Raw genomic sequence first — 25782 nt, 5'->3', positions numbered from 1 at the left:
ATTGGTGAGCCAATCACACAAGCAGGAAATTATGTTTCTGGGGGACATTCTGCACAAATTCTACAACTCCAGATAGCCACATTGCATTGCATTTTTAGAAAATTACAGCGGCAGCAGATTGGAAAGGAAAGGTAATTTTTAATAACATTCAATTACAATATGACTTGTGTCGCAATTTTATACGCTATATTCTTTTTTCTTTATTTGCTATTTTTTTTCCCCACTAAAGTGGAGCTAGGCTAAACTAGCCCACCCATATATCCTCTGCTGAATGAGACCACCTTTATTGGCCACTGATAAAGTCTTGCTGGACTGGAGGAAGATAGGTGACAAGGGCTAAGCCCAAGTTCCAAGGAATTCTATCCTCACACAGGAGATGAAGATATGTGACAAGGGCGGTGCCCAAGATCCAAGGAATTCTGTCCTTAAACAGGAGACAAACATAGGTGAAAAGGGCGTAGCCCAAGATCCAAGGAATTCTGTCCTTAAACAGGAGACAAATATAGGTGAAAAGGGCGTAGCCCAAGATCCAAGGAATTCTGTCCTTGCACAGGAGATGAAGATAGGTCACAACTGCTTAGCCCAAGATCCAAGGAATTCTGTCCTTACACATGAGACAACAGATACTGAATATGTTCAGAGTGCAATGAATGTCACTCACCTCTCATAGGGGATTTCATTGCTGCTTCCACCATGCCTAGCAGCAGCTGTAAACTCTTGGGATCCTGAGCCAATCCGGATGCAAACGCAGCCAGGGCATCTGCATGGCGACCAAGATACTGAAGGGCAACCCCCTGTCTGAAGTATGCCTAAAGACAAGAGAAACATCACATTTTAGCACATAATACAAAATTGCACTATAATGATGAAACAATTACAAGCAATAGAGACCATTTATCTCAATGACATTTCTGTAATATACAATACATATAATATACATGTGGTGCGTTTATGCACAATATATTATCTTTCGAGGCTATTTAGAAAGCAGCTGGTGAAATGTGGCATTTTATTTCAGTAGATTAAACTTGATCTTACTAGTTTTCACTACCGATTCTCTTATCAGTCTATAAACACATGAAATTACGCTTGGGGAAAACATATGCAGTAAAGTGTTAAAATGCATCAAAACCTGTAAAAAACAGTAAAAAGATGTATCCCTAAAGTGTCCCTCAGTTAAAAGGGTTTTCCCTGTAGCAAAACATGGGGAAATTGTGGAGGCAAAAATAGACACAAACACTACAAAGCCCATAGTGCACCTCTAGAGTGAGAAAAAGAAGGTGACTACACTCCTGCTTACAGTGGGACCATGGAGAAGGAGGGTAGCCACCTTCTAACAGAAACTTGTATCACAGCAGCAAAACAAAAGGAATTTGGGGACTTGGAGGAGGCTGAGAGCAACAGAGGGTATTTTTTTGAGAAAATAATATATACTAAAAAGAATTTTTAAAACCAGAGATTAGGGTCACTTTAAATTCTTTATAAAGGCAGACATGTGTATGTTATTGTTATAATATGTGGTAATAAAATGCAGCACATTTCTGTGGATAGCAAGTAACACAGGGGTTGATTTACTAAAACTCGAGAGTGCAAAATCTGGTGCAGTTGTGCATGTTAGCCAATCGGGTTCTAACTTCAGCTTGTTCAATTAAACTTTGACAAAAACTGGAAGCTGATTGGTTTCTATGCAGAATTGCACTAGATTTTGCACTTTCGAATATTAGTAAATCAATCCCACTGGGTTTGGGGTGAAATTGAGAAAAGTCAGTTAAAGGCCAACTGAACTTTTAGTTTAAATCATATACATATACACTGCTCAAAAAAAATAAAGAAACACTTTGAAAACACATCAGATCTCAATGGGGAAAAATATAATGCTGGATATCTATACTGATATGGACTGGATAATGTGTTAGGAATGAAGGATGCCACATCGTTTGATAGAAATTAAAATTATCAACCTACAGAGGGCTGAATTCAAAGACACCCCGGAAATCAAAGTAAAAAAAATAATACAGCAGGCTAGTCCATTTTGCTGAAATTTTATTGTAGCCACTCAAAATGGTACTTAGTGCACCAGATTTTGCACTCTCCAGTTTTAGTAAATCAACCCCTGTGTTACTTGCTATCCACAGAAATGTGCTGCATTTTATTACCACGTATTATAACAATAACATCCACATGTCTGCCTTTATAAAGAAATTAAAGTGACCCTAATCTCTGGTTTTAAAAATTATTTCTAGTATATATTCTTTTCTCAATGGTACTTAGTGGTTTGTTTGGCCCCATGTGCTTGTATGCATGCCTGACAACGTCGGGGCATGCTCCTAATGAGACAGCAAATGGTGTCCTGGGGTATTTCCTCCCAGACCTGAACCAGGACATCACTGAGGTCCTGAGCAGACTGAGGTGCAACATGGTGGCGTCGGATGGCCTGAAAAATAATGTTTTAGAGGACATTGGACATTATTGGATTTAGGTGAGGCGAGCATGAGGGCGATTCAGTGGTATCAGTTCCTTCATCCTCCAGGAACTGGCTGCATACTATCGCCACATGAGGCCAGGCATTGTCATGCACCATGAGGAACCCAGGACTCACTGCACCAGTGTAAAGTCTAACAATGGGTCCAAGAATTTCATCCCGATACCTAATGGCAGTCAGTGTGCCATTGCCTAGCCTGTAGAGGTCTGTGCATCCATCTATGCATATCCTCCCCAGACTATCACTGACCCACCTCCAAACTGGTTATGCTGAACGATGTTACAGGAAGCATAACATTCTCCATGGCTTCTCCAGACCCTTTCTTGTCTGTCACATGTGCTCAGGGTGAACCTACTCTCATCTGTGAAAAGCACAGGGCACAAGTGGCGGACCTGCCAATTCTGGTGTTCAATGGCAAATGCCACTTGAGCTCCACAGTGCCAGGCAGTGAGCACAGGGCTCGCTAGAGGACGTTGGACCTTCAGGCTGTCCTCATGAAGTCTGTTTCTGATTGTTTGGCCAGAGACATTAACACCAGTGGCCTGCTGGAGGTCATTTTTAATGGCTCTAGCAGTGCTCATCCTGTTCCTCCTTGCAGATACCAGTTCTGCTGATGGGTTAAGGACCTTCTATGGCCCTGTCCAGCTCTCTTACAGTAACTGCATGTCTCCTGGAATCTAATCCATGCTCTTGAGACTGTGCTGGGAGACACAGTACACCTTCTGGCAATGGCAGGTATTGATGTGCCACCCTGGAGGAGTTGGACCGCCTGTGCAATCACAATAGGTATCACCTCATGCTACTAGTAGTAACGCTGACCCTAGCCAAATGCAAAACTAGTGAAAAACAGTCAGAAAAGATGAGTAGGGAAAAAAAATGTCAGTGCCTCCACCTGTAAAACCATTCCGATTTTGGAGGTTGTCTAGTTGTTGCCCATCTAGTGCACCTGTTGTTAATTTCATTAACACCAAAGCAGCTGAAACTGATTAACAACCACCTCTGCTACATAACTGACCAGATCAATATCCCAGGGTTTTGATTGACTTGATACAATACTCTGATTAAAAAGAGTACCTTTTTTTGAGCAGTGTATTTAAGTTGTATCAAAACAAAAGGTGTTAGAATTTGTTTTATTTGGGGAAAAAAAAAACATTCTCCTGCCAACATGCTGCAGAGGTAGGATCCCTACTCTGTGTGGGACCAACGGTCTCCCTGCAGAGGTCCGACACACCCCTTGCTGGGTCGGCTCTATAGCACTCCAATCAGCAGCTAGCATAATTTTTCCTGATTACAGGGATAATCAGAAGTGTCATCAGAAGTGTCTGCGTCTCTGTGCTCCACAAAGAGAGACTGGATAGCATAGGCATGTGCACAGGGTGTGCCAGGGTGTGCCAGCACTGTGGGCTTCCCTCTTCTCCTCTCCCACCGGCTGGTAAAAATGTAGTTTACTGGCCCCTTCCCTTTCTGAATGAAAATCATGAGTGATTGGTAGTGTGTGTTTGTGCTTTGGGGTGCACACCCTAATGCAATAGGCTTTGGACACCTAAGCTGGGTAGTGACTCACTAGGTAAATGGCACAGGCTGTAACTTTTTCAGGAAGGCTTGGAATCCTAAGGTTTGGGCTACATTGCTTTCCCTTGTTCCCCTCCAAATCACAATTATTTCAATAATTTAGGCTGGGTTCACACAAGCCGCTGAGTAGCTCACAGCAGGGGGTCTGGTGTGTTCCTGTTCTACTTTTCAGGGGCAAATCAGGTCAGAATTTTTGCCTTAATTTGGACCTGAAACAGAGCCAAAGGTCCACAGGACCCATCTGCAAACAGGACCGCAGCCGCCCCAGAGGTGTGAGAACTGGCTCCATTGAGAGCCGGTCACACTCTCCTATCATGCGAATCATGTGAATCGGATGTGGAGAATCTGCATCCAATTCGCATCAGTGTGAACCCAGCCTTATACTGCTATTGTGTATTACAAAAGGGGAAATTTACTATAACTGGTGCACACAGAATCTGATGCAGCTGCCCATAGTAACCAATCTGTTTTTTAAAGAGGAAGTAAACCCTCCTATGTAACTTGTACCTATAGGTAAGCCTATGATAAGACGTACCTATAGGTACTGTAAATATCTCTTAAACATGTACCGTTTAGGATATATTTACCTTACATGCAGCCAGTGACGTCACTGGCGCATGCGCTCTGAAGGAACGGCCGCTGGTGCCGTTCCTTCAGAGTCCCGTGCCATGACCGTCGGCTCCCGCGCACATGCGCGGGAGTGACGTCACCGCAGCTCCGGCCAATCAGATGGCTGGATGCCGCGATCTCGGAAGACGGGTGACTGGACATGTCGCCCGTCATACAGGGTGGCACGGCTGGGGCTCGTTCTAAGGTAAGTATTTCATAATGAGCTAGAATGCGATGCATACTAGCTCATTATGTGTTTCCCTTTCAGGTTGCAAAAAAATTTTTTTATGGGTTTACAACCTCTTTAACTTCAGCTTGTTCAATTAAGCTTTGGCAATAACACCTGGAAGCTGATTGATTACTATGCACAGCTATACCAGATTCTGTTTGCACCATTTTTAGTAAATTTCCCCCAAAGTGTTTAATGATAATGTCAATCTATGACAAGATCAGTTCTTCAGACATATGCCACTCACGTTTTGCACAGATAAGCTCCCCAATATGTGTGATGTTTAGTTTATACTTACTGCAGTTACTGAGTTTAATCTTATCTAGAATCTCAATGACGTCTACATAGATCTTCTATCAAAGTACAAATTTATTTGACACTATCGCCCTTTCATGGAATTGTACCGAGTGACATCATAAAAGTCTCTCTGTCTTTAATTACCCTGTCCTTTAGGATTTATTTCTTATCTTCTATGCTGCGGCAGTGAAGGCATGTGCTCATTTTCTGCCATGCTTAAATGATGTATTCATTTCAGTGTCTGTCTGCCAGCAAGCGCTTTCTGATCTCATATTTATTCACCATACAGCACAATGAAAAAAAAGTAGAACAGGTCAATAAAATGAACAAAAACTATAACTGCTATGATCCCCTTGGATAATGGTTTATTTGTTCGTATCAGTCTTCTCTCGACAATCAATGTTAATCAAGCCGCTACCGATTTTGCAGCTTTTATTTCAAATGAAATGTAATATTATCCAGTATTACACTGATGGATAGAGAAATAGGAAAACAATGGCAAGCAAGGAAAATGTGGTTATCATTCCCAGCCCTAAGGGAACCCTGAAGCACCAGTCTGCCATTCAGTGTCACTGTGTCCTCTCCACTACAAGTCAGACAGGTAATCCCTCACTAATAAACTGGATAACTGGCGTGGAGTCAACCAATGCTCACTATTTATGAATAGCACCAGGAGACAAGGCGATACGTCTATTATATGGCATCCTAATATATATTTCATGTGTATGGATGCTGGCTCAGCTACTATACAAGCATGGAGGTTTGGTATTACATGGTCAATGTATTGTTCTAGGCACGTCTGCAGGGCTATTCAATGCATTTTTTTTTTTTTTTACAAACAAACATTTGTTCAAATACTCAATAAGATATAAACAGCTGGGTTGGCATCAAACGATTGGCGTTGGAGGAGGAATCCATACTAATGGGAAGTAGGATTTGAGTTTATATAGGGGGCTGTTAAATTCACCAAACAATGAGACACAGATAAAGCCCAGTATGTGAACAAATATATTATTTATTTTTATTTTAATAATACTTTTTTCTCTTTTTTTTACATGTATTGTTGCATATCAGTGATGTTGCTCTCCTGCAGCCTGTGCTGCATTGCATTTCTCACTGGAGATTTCCTCATGGTAACAACAGCAGATCATGCCTGCCTAATATATGTTGAAACAAATATTGATAGTGTTCATCAAAGGCCTTTGTAAAAAGGTGACAACACAGGAGCAGAGAGTTGTCACCTCAAAACAGGAAGTGCCTGAACAGGGCATTTAATGGTGAGCCTACCAGGTATTGTTGATAGCTGCAGATTTAAAAAATAACTTTTGCAATGATATCACCATTCTAAAGCTTATACGAGATATTTATTGATTGGTTTTACATATACTTTAAAACACCTAATGCCATGCCAGACCAGACCTATGTCATGCACCCTAAAAAAATTGTAATAAAATTAATAATATGAAATTCTAATACAATTGTATTAATTGTAGAGATATAGCTGACACCCTAGTGCTTTTACTGTGAATTTGAAGATGAGTTTCTCCACAATTCTAAGCTTCAAAGGTGAATAATGGCGTGTTTTATGAAGTGCATTTTCTGCTTGTTCAGAATATATAAAGATCTTAGTTTGAATTGTCTTGGCACAGGTTCACTTTAAGTAGATCACACCCTTAATAAATCTAGCCATAGCTGTTTGCAAATAATTGGGCTCTTGGATGCTCTTTTTTCCACCTAATGCTGTAAAAAAGCTCAGACATGAGCTCAGACATGACATCAGCAAATGTAATAATTCTGGTGACATCCAGACAGAGACACTGCACCCAACACTGCTTTATTGATCCATGAACTCTTAGAGTAACATCCAAATACTTCAAGAACTATAAATATCAAAGCATATTTTCTCAAAGCACATGTCTAGATAAAGGGCTTTATTTAATAATTGTGTGCATGTTTGATGACTATGTCAACTATCGCAATTTTTTTAACAATGCTGACCCTACTCCATCTGATCTAGCCTCTAAATACCAATGCTAACAATTCATACCTTTATCACATTCATATATACTGTATGTATCGACAGCCAAATTTAGCAGATTTGGGCATTGGCCATTGGGCATGTCAAAGTGAAACACCTGCATCACTAGGTCAACTAAACGTTTGTCTTGCCTATCTGACATCCAGATGATAATTTGACGTAGGATTCATTTGTGATGCTGATTGCTTTATGTGAAAGTACTTACAAGTTGCCTCCTTATCATCAACACATAACACATGACCAACGTATAATTTCCAAGCAGTTTGATCAAGGATCCTGTGCTTTGAAGTGGTCTTTTGCAATTATTTCCACCCTAAAAAAAAAAACTCACTTTCTCTATCAGCTCATCTCTCACAGGTTTGACCTTTTGTAACTCCCTATTAGATAGTAAGCTCTGACAAGCAGGGCCCTCCTAACCCTCCTGTATTCAAATTTATTGTAAGTGTACTGACTCCCTGTAAAGTGGTGTGCAAGCTTGTGATGTTATATAAATCCATAATAATAATAATAATAATAATAATATTAATAATCCTATATATATGACTTTACTGCCTTATATCACTACAGTATGTTCTAATTAAGTTGAAAAACTAATCAATGATGGAGAAAGAGTAGAGCAGTTACCCTTTGCAACTAGAACATTTGCATATTTCGAATTGAGCAAGGAACTAAGTTATGCATACTTGCCAACTGTCCCGTTTTTGCTGGGACAGTCCAGGCAAATAGCAGCCTGTCCCGGGTAATTTACATTGTCCCGGCAATTTACTTATTTACACTTTGCACTTACCTACTTAATGTACTTATTTACACTTTGCACTTTATTTATATATTACATTTTTTGTATGTTCACACCTGAGCACATTTGACACTTTAGAATTGCAGGGAATTGTGATGAGAATTTTAAACGTTAGGCAGAAGTAGTGCAGCTGAATGGGAGAATTATTCCAACTCTGCTACCTTGGCCTCAAGTTTAAAATTCCCTTTTCAATTTCCTGTAATTCTCTCTTTATTGAGTAGACCCTATAATCTGATGATAAGTAGGCGGAGAATAATTATGTATAGTGGGTGGAGCTTCAGGGAAGTGGGTGTGGTAAGTAATTGATGGGTGTGCTGCAAAGTGTCGCTGGAATTTTTTTTCAAATGTTGGCTACTATGAGTTATTTAGTGCAGCATGGAATCTGTCTGCTATCGGTAACTGCTCCAGTTTTGCTTTACCTTTATTTGCTCCATCTTTGTTACTTTTTGAATGTAAACCTGAAAATATTTTACATTTTGTTTACATCTAAAGTGCATCATTTTAATCTCAGCAACTGGTTCAGTCCTAATTGCAGTCCATGCACTGGCAAAGTATGGGTTCAAGTTCTGCATAGGTAAATTTTAAAGCACAACTCCGGGCTTGGGATCTACCCCCTCCTTCTTAGCACCTGCCCCTAAGAGCATTCTTTCTGAAAAAAAAAAAAACTTATATATGTTTGTAAAGCTTTATATATGTATATTTCCCAAGTGTCTTACAGTCTCCTGGGTCTGGTTAAGCGATTTTATAGGTTTTCATTACACTCTTAATCCTCCAGTGGCAGGTGCATCCTGAATGCTGCAGCTATGCTTAGGGTGGGTGAGGAGCCTTGATACTCGGAAGTGACAGGAAGTATTGCTGGATTGGTAAATCTGGGGGTGACAGTGCTGAAGAGAAGCTGAGTAGAGAAGCTGTAGCTGTGGAGGATCTATATATTTATTTTTGCCCATACTAGAAACTGAGTTTATATTTGTAATATATATTAAACATATATACATTGTGGGGGATTTACTAAGATGGGCACTCTAAATATGGTGCGGCTGTGCATATTAACCAATCAGCTTCCAACTTAGGCTTTGGCAATAAAACCTGGAAGCTGATTGGTTTCTAAGCACAGCTGTTTTGCTAGTATTTTCTCTTAAAATAGAAACACAATATTATTGCTTACAGATTAAAACATATGTGGAAATTAGACCTGAATCCTTTGACTCATTTTTATTGATCATACCTGTCAAAGGCAGGACACAAAAGAGTATTTTAGGTCATCTTTAAGGTCAACAAAACCTAAAACACATGTTTAAAGGTATTGTGTAACATTAGTAAATGTATATATATAAAATAAATCAAGAGCTAATAGATTTTCATTCAGGAGGAAAAGAACCTCCAGACAAATATATCTCTCTCCAAGTAATGTAGCAGAGAAGCAAAAGCTAATCTACATAGTATTGGCTCCAGCCCCCACTGTGCTTCACCATGTTAATGATAAAAGAACCAGGCACATAAATATTCATTCAATATCAAATAATCCATCATGTTTAAAACCTGTGCATTCTGCCTTTTTTTTCACTAGCAACATGTTGTGAGTATGGATTTCGTTTTGTTTCAGGTTTTCTTTTTTGTTTCAAAAACAAGTTGAACTTTATGAAATACCACGGCTATTCTGTTAATGCCTTACAACATATTCCTGCTGCTGCAAATGGGAAGTTTAGGTTAGAGATACATGTAGGTATTGCATTTCCAGCAAAAATATATATATATTTTTTTTTTTCAAAACTGTAGATATGTAGAATACACATAAAGGAAAAATAGGCAATAGGGTGAAATCAAACGTGTCTGTCATTGAGACATGTGGGGAACATTCAGTGGCCCATAATTTACATAAGGACAAATGGAGTATAGGAAGTAGATGTGGAATATATAGAAAAGGAGTCCACATTGGGCTCATGTGTACTAGTGTGTGGTACAATAATGGTTATCATCAGCAAATACCAATGGAGCAAATTAATACAGATCTGCAAACCTGAGTTGAAAGACTAAGAGCCCATTCACATTAGCGTGACTTGTCAGGCGACTTGTCAGTCTGACAAGTCGCGCTCGGTCGCGGTCCATTGATTAGCACAGGACCCATTCTAATAGGAGCGACACAAATCGCTCCGACTTAGAAAAAGGGTCCTGTACTACTTTGGGGCGACCTGGAGGCGACTTGCATAGACTTCCATTATGTGAAGTCTCTGCAAGTCGCATCGAAGTCGCGGTGCACAGCGGTGCACGCAACTTCACAGGTCGCCCCCCAAAGTCGTGTCGCGCTAGTCTGAATGGGCTCTAAGACTGTCAAGGATCAAGCACTCATTAATGACTCTGTAAGTAAATAAACACCAAATTAACTTAAAAATGCCAACTACAACCAGGGGTATTTCCTAAGTGCTAACTGACAGATTAGCCTGTCATTAGCTACAGCATCGGTCTTTCTATTGCTTAGATAGTCCTGTTTATTCACATCTGTCACAACTGGAAAAGCAACCTGCCTTGCCCTGGGATGCTGGTGGTTTAGAACACAATATGCAATGTTTTTCTAAACACTCTTTAGTTTGCAGAATGTTTATAGGATAGATCTCATCTTGCCCAACTATGTATGAATGTAAGTTAGGGCCTCTAGACTGTAAGCTCCTTGAGGGCAGGGACTGATGTGAATGTACAATATATAAAGTTCTGTATAAACGAATGGCTCTATAAAAGTAAACTCAATCTCAATCCATACACAAGGCAATTTGCCTCGATTCCTATATGTTCAGTTCACACCACTTTGCGACATTTTAATAAATGTTACATTATGACGCTTTAGCACAGCGTATAACACGGTTGCTGATGTGAATGACCCCTAACTCACATTCACAAAACATTCACTGGTAGTGAATCATTCACTGTCATTTAAAACACATGTACCTGGAAGATTTATCTGCAGTGAAAGTTTTCTTTCTAAATATGCCCATAGTGTTTTCTATGAAAAGAAGGAATGCTTCATTCCAGGCAGCGAATAACAAAGGAAAAAACAAAGCAACATGCCTTCTTGTGTGGCATGCAGAAAAATCATACAGCTTCGATTAATTTGTCACTCTTGCACAGCGCCTGGACCAGATTTATCCTTAACACAATTGCTAAAAGAAATGCTACCCCCTTTACTAGAAAATTGGGGCTGAACACTTATGCTTCTTATTTGTATTCTTTTTGTAAAACATCTGTTCTGCCAGAATACCCTTCTTACTCTATTGTTAGATGAGTTTCAGCAAGGCAGTGGAAAACACTGCACTGGTTTCCTTATGCTGAAAGTTATGACCATAGTCCAATTGTCCAAGGCTGTGCAGAAACAGCTCCTAAGTTGGTTATACACCAGTAGAATTTCATTGGAGTGTTTATATGTAAATTCTAAAAAGAAGAAACGTTCATCAAAGCATTCAATGGTCCCCTTTGGATTCAACAAATTTTGTATGAAAACTCAAAAAATGTTTAGTTGATTTCTATGCTAATCTTTCTCGTTCAATGTTCTATTTCAGGTTGTATATGCACATTACTATATGCAATTTTTTTTTTTTGCCACACAAAAAACTAAATCACAGTTAGAATTGTATTCACTAAAGAAAAATATTTCTTCTACTTTTTCTCCTCACTATGGTTAAAAATGGTCACTGTTTTGATCCAAAGGTTCTGATAGCAAATTTGTTAAAATGAAATTCCACTGGGGTATGGCAAGCTGTAGATCCATCTTACACTGGGGATTCTGCTGCCAGCAAGGTAAACTAAAGCCTTCCCTAAAGAGCAGTTTCTTTACTCTCCATTCACACTAGCACGACTTGTCAGGCGACTTGGTCAGCCTGGCAAGTCGCACACCGTATCGGTACATTGAGTTACTACTACCGGTTCTAATAGGATCGACACAAGTCGCTCTGACTTAGAAAAAGGGTCCTGTACTACTTCGGGGCGACCTGGAACGACTTGCATAGACATTCATTTTATGAAGTCCGTGCAAGTCGCGCCGAAGTCGCGCTGCACGCGACTTCACAGGTCGCCCCCGAAGTCGGAGCGACGTAGTGTGAACCGGCACTTAGGGCCTATTCATGCTATTGCAATGAAAAATGTACTTGCATTTTTATGCGTCTTCCTCAAAGCACATAATGCATTTTTTGCACAGCCCAAAGCATTAAAATTGGTGGTTTTCCTCCATCCCTGGGGGGTGATCGAACTACGAGCCCTATGCTATGGATCCTATTTATACTGGTTGACTTCTTCTTACTTGATTATTGGAGACCTTATTTAACCCTCATTGACTAGTGGACGGTCTCTTAGAAGCCAGTTTTCTACATTGTATAACTACAATCAGAGCTGGACAAGGATCAAGGTCCCTGTAGATATTAACAAGTATATTCTGGCTTAACCTTGCTGGACTTCCTGCTCTAACCTGGTTGTCCTCTTTGATCACTCCCCTTGACTTAATTTGTCTGCAAGCACCCTTGCAGAGTGATGAACCAGAGCTCCAGATGAAGCACACCTGCGAAACATGTCAGCCTAATTCCCACTCCGTCTACTTGGGACGTCTGTGACCAACATTTTTACAGTTCCCCAGGAGGGGTAGTGGTATTTCCTCTTCTTCCCTTTCCATGGGAAACATTAGTATGGGTATTGCCAGAGAGCCTACACATAATCATGCTTGTATTGTACTAATGTGGTAGTTTGGAAATTACCTACTTTTTTTTTTTTTTTTTTGTGTTTATGATTTTTTTTCTGTATGTGTTTGCTATTGCTGCCATCTGTATGTTTTATATTTTAAACATCTATAATAAATGTTATATTTTATATACTGGTGCCATTTAAGTCCATGTTTCCTTTTACAATTCCAATTCAAAGCATTAATGTGGAGTTCCAGTCAAAAGTGGAACTTCCGCTTTAAGTGGTCCTGACCCCCTGACATGCCACATTTGGCATGTCACTTTATTTGGGGGGGGGGGGGGGAGAGATGGTACCTAGTTTTGACAGGTACCCGCTCCTACTTCTGCTCGGGCTGCCTAGGGGGCTCAAGCGGAAGTTCTCCTCTCCCCCTCCCTCCCTGCAATCTTTTGGGACACGTCACAGGTCCCAGAAGATTGCCTGGTCAGTCACAACATGCAGCACGACTCTCGCATGCGCAGTGCGCACCCAGCTGTGAAGCCGCAAGCTGTCACAACTGGGTGCCCAGTGATGCCAGCGCCACGGGGAGAAGATGGAGAGAACCGAGGCTCCCCCAGGCACATCGCTGGACCAAGGGACAGGTGAGTGTGTGTTTATTAAAAGTCAGCAGATACACTTTTTGTAGCTGCTGACTTTTAATAAACACAAAAGCCAGTGGAACTCTGCTTTAAAATGTAATGTGCAAAAGATGCCGCAAGCAGAATTCCTAAAAGAAAACACATTGCCTCCAATGCAACACACTATTGTGAGAAGAGGTTTACAGATTATAACAGGAATTAGTTTACATGCGCTTTTAGCACACTGTGATCCTGCATGGCAGCACATATAAAATACAATGGTGTGAGGGGCCTTAAATAGCTAAAATCCCACACTAGTGAGGGAGCTGTGATGATGTAACGTCATGCTGGTTCGGACAGCAAGGAAGCACCACATAAAAAAAAAAAATGATCTTTCAGCAATCTTGTTCCGTCAGAATTCAAGTGGAACTTGAATCAGAACTACTGATCTGTATTTTTAAAATATTTTTACAGGCAAAAAAAAGATAAAAAATAAACACTGTAATTACTTTTGTCCTCCCTGCTGGCCTTTGTTCCTCACATGTTAAAGCAGTGGTTTTCAAGCTGTGGCCCATGGTTAGCCTTGATCTGGCCCCTGGCCCTATTCCTCCCACTAACAACAACAACGAGTCACCATTCAACCCATTGACGGGGCACTGTTCTTCCCATTGACACCAATGATGGCGCACCATATTTTCCACTGATGCCAATGACGAAGCACTGTTCCTCCCATTGACTCCAACAATGGGGCACTATTTCTTCCACTGATACCAATGAAGGAGCATAACTTCTCTCACTGACTCCAATAATAGGGGACTATTCCTCCCACTGAAAGCAATGATGGGCCACTATTCCTTCCACTGACACCAAAGATAGGGCACTATTCCTCCCACTGATACTAAGTATGAGTTACTATTTCTCCCACTTATATCAACAATGGGGCACTATTACTCCTTCTTGTTACAACAGGCTCTATGCATTTTTTGTTTATTCCATTTACTACCAAGTCTGAAACTTTGTTTTTTCCAAATGAGATTGGGGCATTTTCTTCTCCCAATGGCCACAGTCTGGCCTGCCTCAAATCTGAGGGATAATAAACTGGCTTTTTGTTTAAATAGTTTGGAGACCACTAAAAATGCTTCTTGTTCAAGCTTCGGTGCCCTTTGCCGCTGTCCACTTCTGGGCTCAAGGCATCTAACATCTCTAACAAGATCACACACGTGTGTATTGTGCATTACATTTCCAGAGGCTTACGTCAGCATGAGAACTCCTCATCCAGGCATCTCATTGTATAAATGAGATAAAGTTTCACTTTGAAAAGAATACACAATCACATGAAAGGACAGTTAAAAAAAAAAAAAGAATTGATGCTTGCACACGTTGGGGAATTTCCTTCTCCCACTGGCCAGTTGGGCCTGCCTAAAATCTGACGGACAATAAACTGGCTCTTTGTTTAGATAGTTTGAAAACTCCTAAAAATGCTTCTTGCTCAAGCTTGGGTGCCCTTTGCCACTTTCTAGTTCTGGGCTCAGGCATCTAACATCTCTAACAAGTTCACACACATGCGTATTGTGCAATACATTTCCAAAGGCCTACATTAGCATCAGAACTCCTCATCCAGGCATCTCACTGGATAAATGAGGTAAAGCTTTACTTTGAAAAGGATACCCAATCACATGAAAGGACAATTAAAAAAAAAGAGTTGATGCTTGCACATGGTTGGATGATAGAACTCAGCAGAGCGTCCTCTCATTTACTAAGCTCTGGAGCAACTGCACTTGCAGAGTGCACAGTCTATTTGCCTTCAGTAAGCTATGCAAGATATGTGCAGGAGATCTAAGCCACCCTTAAAATAAATCAGGCAGTAAGGTAAGGAACGAGTGATAATGATGATGAAACGAAAATCAACAAGCTGAAATGTTTATCGATGATTCATTCAGTAAAGAAAGAGCTCAAGCAGAGAATTGATCATGCTGGATGTGAACAAGGCAGAGGGCATTTGTAAAAAGGATTGGCAACTCTTTGATCAACTTACAGTACATGTAGATGAAGCTATCTCCCATTAAATGAGAACAGAGATAACAGACCTGACATGAAAAATGATGAAAATGCTATGACATAATAACCTGAGGCAGGTGACATTTTCATCCTGGCTAACACACAGTTAAAAGGCTGATTTCTTTTATATGGAAAAAATGGATCAATCATTGAGATTTGCCTTCAGGGTAAAAAAAAAATCTAGGTTTCCAATAGTCAGGCAAACTCTGCACTGCTTATATTTTTTTCTTTCCTTGGTGGAAGCAGACTTTGCATTAAATTAGACCTGTGTGCCTGTACTACAGGCAATGGCAGCGCGACTTGAATGGTCAACATAACACAATAATTTACTGTAAGGGCACTTAAGCAATTTTAGACCAGCTTCTGTGTTTAACAACTTGAATGGTTTCAATCATCAGTCCATAACCATGATGAGCAAACAAACTGACTAATAATGACACAGAGGTAGTGGAAAGAGGTGGACCTCAGAAGTACTGACATAAAAGCTTATTCAAATTTGCATGTTGTACTATCCTGAGTTTCAGGGTTTTGCAAGGTATGGGACCAGTGATGCATGTCCCTCTGTCTACCTGTACATACAGGGTGATCAGAAAGTTTGTACATTTTCACATTTTTTTATTGTTTAAACTATTCCCTGTGTCGTTTGCTTATCTTACCTTGTAATGATGAACTCACATGTTGTGGTTGCACTTTGTAGTGTCATGGCTGATCAATTCCACTATTGTCTATGCTATCATTCACCAAGAATGTCCCTATTTGCTAAAGGGACAGGCAACTTCTTCTTCCGTGTCACACAGGCGTAGATTTACTAAAACTGGAGAGTGCAAAATCTGGTGCAACTGTGCATAGAAACCAATCACCTTCCAAGTTTTATTGTCAAAGCCTAATTGAGCAAGCTGAAGTTAGAAGCTGATTGGCTACCATGCACCAGATTTTGCACTCTCCAGTTTTAGTAAATCAACCTCAAAGTGTTCAGTCCATGTCCAGCCATTTCCTCTATGTTGCATCACAAATGTCAGACTGCTAGTGTGATTAAACCTCTTTTCCAACAAAATGAGATCTCTGTTAATTGCTCTGCCTGTTTGTGTCTGGGTCAGATTTAATTACTCTTCATCCCTCACCTGCACAGCACTAGACTCAGAGACCCAGGGATCTGTAATTCATTCACAGGAAATGTTATTTCTCAGACTACAGAGGTACTACAATAGCATGTGCAGTGCCATGTGACATGCCTCATGTTTGAACACAAACCAAAACAAAACATGACAAAAAAATGTGAAAATTTACTCTACTATAGGCTGTGCATACAAGGCAACAAATGACACCATGAATCTACATAATCAATGCACATAGTATACAGGTGAAAAACACAAGGTGCAGGTAGGAAGGTTTATTATGCCTTTAAAGTTTTACTAAACCTACAACAGTAAAACCAGTGTGTATATGCAGAAAGGCATGCTTGTTATACTCACTGTGGAACCTAAGGGGTAATCCCCTGCATTGTGTAAAAAGGCTGTTTGATCCTGTCACCTCTGATCCTCCCCTTCTTCCACTGTCCACAATCTATCTCCAGATAGTACAGAGCCTTGGGGACAAGCTGCACATGTGCAGTCTGGTGTGTATTGCTAAAGAGTTTATTTTTTTCTTTGGAGAGTGCAATGTGATCAGCACAGAGCCAATCAGCACTGTCCAGATAGAGGATCAGGGGTCCGAATAAGACAGAGTTACTGTAGTCAGGCTGCACATGCTCAGTTTGGTGTGTATTGCTAGAGTCCAGACAGAGGGTCAGGGGTCCTGCATCCTCATAGGACAATCGGGGGAGATTTAAAACTTCTCCTACAAGCTTTAACCAGACACTAATTGAAGTCAAAAGACTGCTATATACTGCTGATGAGAAAAGGTATTTAGCAGTATATATTTACTAAAACTATTGCATTTCCATGTTCTGTGTACTGTGGGAGACCAGATATAGTGAATGCAGGGTCCTGGGTTTAGTAACACTTTAAGGCCAGTGACCTTAATCTCACAGGAACACGGTACGCCGTTTGAATGGGCTGAAATCGCACTGTATCACACAAAAAGAAGTGCATGCACTACTTTTCAAATATGCACCACACAAAATAGCGTGGTACTGCAGTACCATGGGATCTGATGCAGGGAAATGCACTGTTTCTGATCAGCATCTGGGTTGTTGTTAGGTATATAGTGACACCCACAGATCACACGCCCAGCGCGTTTTGAACGCGGTACAGGAAACATGCACTGAATCCGGGTTTCCTGCACTTTGTTCTGGTGTGAACAAGGCCTTAAAGTGGACTTGAAGCTTAAAAAAAATGCTAATTTTATGGAGAACATCTAGAAAAGTTCAATATGCCTAAGCAGTATCTTGAAAGATTTACATTTTGTCTTGAATTCCTTCTGAATAACAGCAATGCACTGCAAAAGACTACAGCATCATAGCTGTATATGTGTAGTGCTACCTAAGGCACTATTGTAAATTTGGAGTGAGATTTGGTGATGTCACTTCTGTATTGGTCCCTGCTTTCCTTGCTGGAGAGGAAACTCTACCTAAGGCTCCATTTACACCTGAGCGTATCATTTTTAGGAGTTTTTTCGGGTGTTTTTCAGGCATTTTTTTCCGGTGTTTGGAGGCAGGCATTGACATCTAATAATAAGATTATAATTGTAATCTGCCAAGAAGCTCATGTACTTTTTTGAGCTTATGGTATTTTGCTTCAGACGATAAAATGCTTACATGTGAACGGGGGCCATTGAAATGAATAGGATTTTGCTTGTTGGGCGTTTTGAGACTTCAGAGATGAGCGTTTTACGAGCTCAAAAACGCTCAGGTGTGAACAGGGCCTTAGGGCCTGCAGTGCAAGGATCTTTATTCTTCATTCATTCTGAGGATCTGTGCTTTTTTATGCTGCTCTTTTACCCACCAGTCATCAGATCATGAGTCAACACATAACATAGCAAAGCCCTTTACCTACACAAGCAGTTCTGGTTATCAGCCTTTTGCCCTATGCTTGCCTTTTTGGGCACAACTTCCACAATACTGGTCCTCTATTAGGCAAGGCTCTCAATGTGCATTATGTAATGCGAGCAAATTAATTAACTCGTATTGTTAAACATTATTCTCCATTACAAACCATCACAATATGTTGTGATCTCTAATACAATTAGGCCTCACGCACCAATAAAAAAACATAAGGCACAAATAGCTCGTACAATAAGCGATATCTGTTATCATTATCTGCGCCTGTTTTTCAAGAGACAGGTCCTCTGTTCTCTGGGAAACAAAAAGAAAGCATGGCATTAGTTAAAATCAGAGGTGACAAGGCACATTTGTGAACATAAATATCTATCTGCTTTCCATTAGCAAACAGTGATCGCGGGGCAATTTCTAATTAATTGGATAGAAGCTGAATTTATTCCATTAACCGCCATTACTATTGTAAGGCGTCCGAAGCAGCCATGCGGCTACTGTGAGAAATCAAGCCAGTAAATTACATTTACTTTGCTTTGTAATATAAACAAAGAAAATAACATTTGCTCTGGCTAAATAGATGAGCACAAATGAAATATGAAAGCTAATGAAAAGTGATGTTCTTGAGTGACCCTTGACACCCAAGGTGGCATTTGCCATACTGAACTGTCACAGGCTGACATCAAGCACACAATATCAGGTTGCATACCACGGGCAAATGTGCTTTCCTTTGTCATCTACTGTGAAGTATTCAGTCCTCTAGCAGCAAAGTCCATGTTCTGGGTTGGAACGGCTGATTGATTTAAGCAGACATTCAAGCCCAATTATGAGTCATATTGGAGTTTGAGACAAAGAAGGCATTTTCATTGTGCAGATGTCACCCAGTGAAGGAGATATTGCACCTGTTCTCTCTTAAACACAGGCCAGTATGTCAATTGTTTCTGACTAATAAAGAAAAGTCAGTAGTTGCTACAGACCTTGTCAACTGCCATTCTCATGAATACCATCATGTATTTTTTCACTGATGGTGATTGACAGCTCTAATTCCCCAAGAGTTTAAGCAAAGGAGACTTTGTGTTTCATACCCTGGACAAGGTTTATTTTCATTAATATGAATTTTAAGACTGCCCATGCCATAGCAGTGGCAATTACATTATAGCCATTCATCTGACATCATACCTTCTCTACTATAAATATTTTCCTATCCTACCCTACAACATTACTCTAGTTATTATTTAATTGATTCCAATCGTCATAAGATACAAGGCTCCCACAGAATGTAGAGCCATCAGTGGCAATTTCCAATGGGTGGCCAAGTTTTGTCAATGGAGTACAGTTATGGCCATGGAAAATTCCTCGAAATAGGTAATGTCAGGGAGCTGGTGGCAAGCCTGATGTGCAAAGGGGGGCCTCACAGGATCCAGGAGAAGGGACACAGCCAAGTCACCTTGGTGGAAGACACAGGCTAGCCTGAGGTGCGGAATCTAAGTGCCAACCGGTTTTCACCAGAGCCTTAGATGGTGAGGATGGACTTCACTGTGTGTATAGCACAAGGTCGCGGTCCTCAGGGCCGCCCCACCAGGGGGGGAGGGGCGAGTCCAGATCCCATGGCAAATAAACAGACACGGATAAGGCAGGAGGATGGTCGCAGGACAAGCCAAGGTCAGGGTGGGCAGCAGACAAGCAAGGTAAGAGACAAGCCAGAAGGTCAATCAGGAATACAGCAGGTTTCAGGATCAGGAGGTGCAGGAGAAGCTGCAGACAAGACAGCAAAGTATGAGTGTGCCTGCTACCCTTAAATAGGCCATATGGGCGCCAACTGCAATAGCTATTGCGTGCGCGTGCGCACATCGTACACGCGCATGCGCACGTCGTACACGCGCATGTGCACATCGCACACGCGCATGCGCACTGGCAGGCGGGCAGATAGGCGTTCGCGCATGCATACTCCAGTGCGCCTCTGAGGTGCCATAGAGGAATGTCTAGTGCGTTTTTTACAGGTAGGTACACAATTCTCTAGGAAGAGGAAGTAAGAGTTTACAGATATACATATATTATATATTTCTTGCATCTAGGCAAAAAATATCCCATATAGACCACAGGACAAAGAGGCTACAAAGTCAGCTTTAAATTGGCAAGGGGAAAGAAATATATCAATGAGTAGTGTTCCTTATTAAATTACATTTATTTGTGAAATGTTGCCACATGAATACTGAACACAAAACATAATATCATTACCGCTGCAACAATAAGGAACACTACTCATTGATATATTTATTTCCCCTTGCCAATTTAAAGCTGGCTTTATAGCCTCTTTGTCCCGTGGTCTATATGGGATATTTTATGCCTATATATGTTGGTTATGTCCGCTTACACAGATTGGTGATGGCATTGCAGAGGAATAGTTTGTTCATTAATCCCATTTATTAATACTTTTTGTAAGCATTCTTTATCTAGCATGTTAAAGTAGACCTAGCATCAGATATATTTTATCATGTTCTTCCACTTGTAACTGACAATACCTTTATCTTTCTTTCCATAAAAATTGATCCATCTTTGCTCAGGCACTATCCAGATTCAGCAACTACCTCCTGGATTGATATTCTGACTCAGCAGAGACGGTGCGATCCTTGTGCCTGTGCAGGTATTGACCATGTTAACAGATGTCTGACACTAATGGTCCATACACACCATCTGAAAATCGGATGACAGATCATCCAGTTTGTCTTGCATGATTTTCTGAAGTGAGTTGGACAAATACTTAAAGAGTAACTCCACTTTTGTTGAAAAAAAAAAAAAACATTCCCTTCTGGGTGATCTCTGTACATTGCAAGGATTTTAACAAACTTTGTTTCAGATTGCTACCTATTGTTATTCTGAAGAAATCCCTGTGTGTTTATCTGAGTCTATTTGGTAAGTGAATCTAATTGGAGTAGTTTCATAATTATCAATCAGCTGCTGCACCTGGAGGGCTCTAAAGAGGAAAATTGCAGGGTCTGCATCCCTTTAGACTTGATTTCCTATTGGGAGTATCTGACCAAAAATTACATTTTTGTTGCTAGGGATGCCTAAAATCTGACTTGTATCTTAGGCAGACTTTTGGGATAATCAGTAAGCCAAACACACAAGCAGGAAATTATGTTTCTGGGGGGGTGTTTTGTACACATTCAGTTTACAGAGCACCTCCAGGTAGCCATATTGCATTGCATATATATATATATATATATATATATTTGCTTTTTTCCCCCACGAAAGTGGAGCTACCCCTTAAAGTTTTAAACCCTTGAGGTTCTGTAGCTTAACACATTGAAAGCAAGAAAATAAACATCCCCTAGTAAATTATAGGTGCAGATTCTTCCCCCAGTACTTGCAATTTACAATTTTAATGCATTCTCAGAGCTACTTCCATGAGCTTCTGGATCTCACAGAAAAGAGTTTACAGTGGACAGTACAGTGCCTTGCCATCCTGCTAGGTTGCAGGGCTGTGTGTTTCTATTGATATACACAGTGTAGGCAGACACACCTCTAGTTCCTGCATGCAATTGTGACTCCATAGAAAGAAAAAGGAGCCACCCTGAAATAATGACCATGGCACCAGTTTAAACAGGTAAATAGACATGGGAATAAAAGGACCAGATGCTGCATACTCAGTAAGTGATTACATCCGCTGCTGAAAGGGCCTAAAAACTGAGAGTTTAATATTACTTTAAAGCGGAGTTCCGGGCACAAAAAAGATTTTTTTTTTTTGTGCCCCTCCGCTAGGTATGCCGCACCTGAAAAGGAATTGGATAGTTATTTTTTTTTTTTTTGTTTACTCACCTTTTTATTGAAGATCGTAAATACTCACCTATGACAGCTTCCTCCTCCAGCGCCGAGGCTCACCCCGTCACTTCCTGCCTCGCGATGATTCCTGGGAGCTAAACGTCATCGCTCCCAGGAATCAATGCGCCGCACCGGCCCCGCTCGTCATTTCCGGGCGACGCCGCATTCCCCTGCTAAACAGCTTCTGGGCATGCCCAGAAGCTGTTTAGGAATGCGGCGCCGCACCGGAAGTGACGAGAGGGGCCGGTGCAGTGCATTCTGGGACACGAAGATGCGGAAGAAGACAGAGATGAGGACCGCGCCGGCTTCAGCTGCCCACAACCGAGATGGAAACGTTGTGGAAGAAAATTTCTAAGTAAGTATTTCTTCTAAAAGGTAAGTGCGAACCGGGACAGATCAGAGGCTAGCCATTGTGGAATGTGCTAGCCCTGACTGTCCCGGGGGTATGTTCAGGAAAAAAACGTTTCTCTGCCCGGAACTCCGCTTTAAGTGACAGTAACATAACCTCTCAATCAGAAATTGGAAGAAAAGAAACAGGTGAGTATAGTGTATAACTAACAAACATCTCTGTATTGCACACCCTCTGATCTGCCATGTGAAAGTCTATCTTCCAAAGCCCTTCTCTGGTTATAACACCCTATACTCCTATTTTTGTGTATTGCATAAGTGTGAGTATTATAGTACATGCGGAAATGATCTCTAATGTAAGAAGTAAATACGATATGTGTTTTTCGTTTCTCCTTAATCATAGGTCCATTTTTTATGGTACTATTAATGTACCTAATATAAAAACCTAGGCTGAAAGGTAGATTCTCCCTTGAAGTGTGTCTAAGCCCTAAGAATGTGATTCTCTTTATCCAGTTCTCATCCTGCATTATCTCAAAGAGCTTTCTTAGTTCACAATTTGAACTACAGAATAATTAGCATTCATTTCATGTTGTTGAGATGAAAGAGTGGGTAGATCTGAGTAGTTTAGCAAAAGGAACTGGGCAGGGCTGACACCACTCAGTCCTTAGAAATGATGCCCAAAATAGGATTTAGAAGCTGAATGAATTATTGACAGATTTTTTCTGTACTTGTCGAGTATAAAGAGATAAAACATGGGGAAATGTGCATGTTTTGCAGAGATGAACTGCTTATTTTTTGCCTTGACATACGCTTTAGGTGTACAGGATATAGGGGACAAAAAACAGCTCTGGTAAGGGCACTGACTGTTTCAAAGTCATGCTCAAGTACAAAGCTTCTGACATATTAGTCTTCAAATCCTCACTGAAACCACAGTTATGCTAGGAAACATTTTTCTTCTAAAAACAGCAACACTGGCAATGGCGTGGGGCTGATTATAAAACATGCCGTCACCATGCACTCTGATATATGATCACGGCGCATTCCTTATTTCAGGAAAACAAACCAATGAATCTGCGTCATTCTGGGCTATAAACTGCATCTACAAAGATTTAAATAGATCAAGGAGTAGACCTAAAAATATATTTTTTTATGCTTTATGTCTTCTATTTATGGCTGGAGGGTAGAATTTGGAGCCACCATATTATACTTTCAAAAGATAAGCTTGTGGCACTTTTACTTGTTTGTGTTCTGTATTAAAGAAAAACCTGCAAGTAATTGAATATTTATAATACACTGACCAAAATGGCTACCTCAGAGGATTATGCTGATGTTCTCAGTCTAGAGAAGCGTGTGTAGGCTACAAAGCCTTATATGATCTGTATCCAACCCCTACTGAATGACTTGCAGGCATGGAGCTTGAGCCAGTCACACTTTTAAAACCCAATCACTCCCAATGCCACATTAATATTAAAAACAAAGGGCTATCGATGCATGTCTGTGTTTTTTATTTTACTATAAAGGAAAAAAAATGTGATATCAAGATTTACCCTTGTATTATCCCCTCATTTTCTGGCTTTTGCCAGTGGCATTCAAACATCGTATGGATATAACTCCGATACAAAAGTATATATTGTTATTTATATCGTTGCTTGTTCTATTCATAGATATTATTAGATTGCATATTCTAAATGATAAATGGTGGCCCACAGTTGAAGTGAACTTTTGATTAATGACACCTGCGTTAAGAAGATAAGGAGGAGGTCAAGCCTACAACCCACACGTTCCTAAAGACATACATCTAGCTCAATTGTGGAGGGGGGATAATTGTTTAAGAGCCCATTCAGACTAGCGCGACTTGTCAGGCAACTTGTCAGCCTGACAAGTCGCACTCGGTCGCGGTCCATTGAGTAGTAACAGGACCCATTCTAATAGGAGCGACACAAGTCACTCCGACTTAGAAAAAGGGTCCTGTACTACTTTGGGGCGACCTCTGAGCGACTTGCAGAGACTTCCATTATGTGAAGTCTCTGCAAGTCGCGCCGAAGTCGCGGTGCACAGCAGTGCACGCGACTTCACAGGTCGCCCCCCAAAGTCATGTCGCGCTAGTCTGAATGGACTCGTGACTTAAATGCCTGGTCCCCAGCTAGGCTCTGTGGTTCCATGCACCACCCCAATGAAACTATTGTATTCTTACATGATGCTGGAGGCAACAGATGGAACCATGGGGGGCAGCCAGGCACCCAACGGGCCTGGAAGTGTGTCAGATGCTGAAGACCCTTTAGCAACTCTTGGGTATCAAAACAGCACTGATTGGTGGTGCAAGTGGCGTGGCAGGTAAGCATTAACAGTTTTCCTTGTGGTGTGGCCTCTTTTTTCATTCCTAATTATCATTGATATAAAAAATATGTTTATATCAGTGTTTTAAAGTGACTTAAATGCCTGGTCCCCAGCTAGGCTCTGTGGTTCCATGCACCAGCCGGATGAAACTATTGTATCCTTATGTGATGGTGAAGGCAACAGATGGAACCATGGGGGGCAGCCAGGCACCCAACAGGCCTGGAAGTGTGTCAGATGCTGAAGACCCTTTAGCAACTCTTGGGTATCAAAACAGCACTGATTGGTGGTGCAAGTCGCGTGGCAGGTAAGCATTAACGGTTTTCCTTGCGGGGTGGCCTATTTTTTCATTCCTAATTATCATTGATATATCAATGTTTTAAAGTGACTTAAATGCCTGGTCCCCAGCTAGGCTCTGTGGTTCCATGCACCAGCCGGATGAAACTATTGTATCCTTATGTGATGGTGAAGGCAACAGATGGAACCATGGGGGGCAGCCAGGCACCCAACAGGCCTGGAAGTGTGTCAGATGCTGAAGACTATTTAGCAACTCTTGGGTATCAAAATAGCACTGATTGGTGGCACAAGTGGCGTGGCAGGTAAGCATTAACAGTTTTCCTTGCGGGGTGGCCTCTTTTTTCATTCCTAATTATCACTGATATAAAAAAATGTTTATATCAATGTTTTAAAGTGACTTAAATGCCTGGTCCCCAGCTAGGCTCTGTGGTTCCATGCACCAGCCCGATGAAACTATTCTATTCTTACATGATGCTGGAGGCAACAGATGGAACCATGGGGGGGCAGCCAGGCACCCAACAGGCCTGGAAGTGTGTCAGATGCTGAAGACCCTTTAGCAACTCTTGGGTATCAAAACAGCACTGATTGGTGGTGCAAGTCGCGTGGCAGGTAAGCATTAACGGTTTTCCTTGCGGGGT

General features: G+C 41.1%; 1 protein-coding gene across 3 annotated transcripts in view; it reads right to left on the bottom strand.

Annotated features, from left to right (window-relative positions):
- TTC28 (tetratricopeptide repeat domain 28) overlaps positions 1-25782 on the bottom strand; it is an 866848-nt gene that overhangs the window by 466285 nt on the left and 374781 nt on the right. For all 3 annotated transcript variants that reach the window (XM_082244143.1, XM_082244144.1, XM_082244145.1), the window contains one exon: positions 662-809. In XM_082244143.1, the coding sequence (XP_082100269.1) occupies positions 662-809 (148 nt within the window). The remainder of the gene's footprint in view (positions 1-661; positions 810-25782) is intronic.

Source organism: Pelophylax lessonae (genome assembly GCF_965119305.1).
Source record: "Pelophylax lessonae genome assembly, chromosome: 1".
NCBI classification, from domain to species: domain Eukaryota; kingdom Metazoa; phylum Chordata; class Amphibia; order Anura; family Ranidae; genus Pelophylax; species Pelophylax lessonae.
The sequence above is the reverse complement of the archived record's forward strand: the minus strand, read 5'-3'. Positions and strand labels throughout refer to the sequence as shown.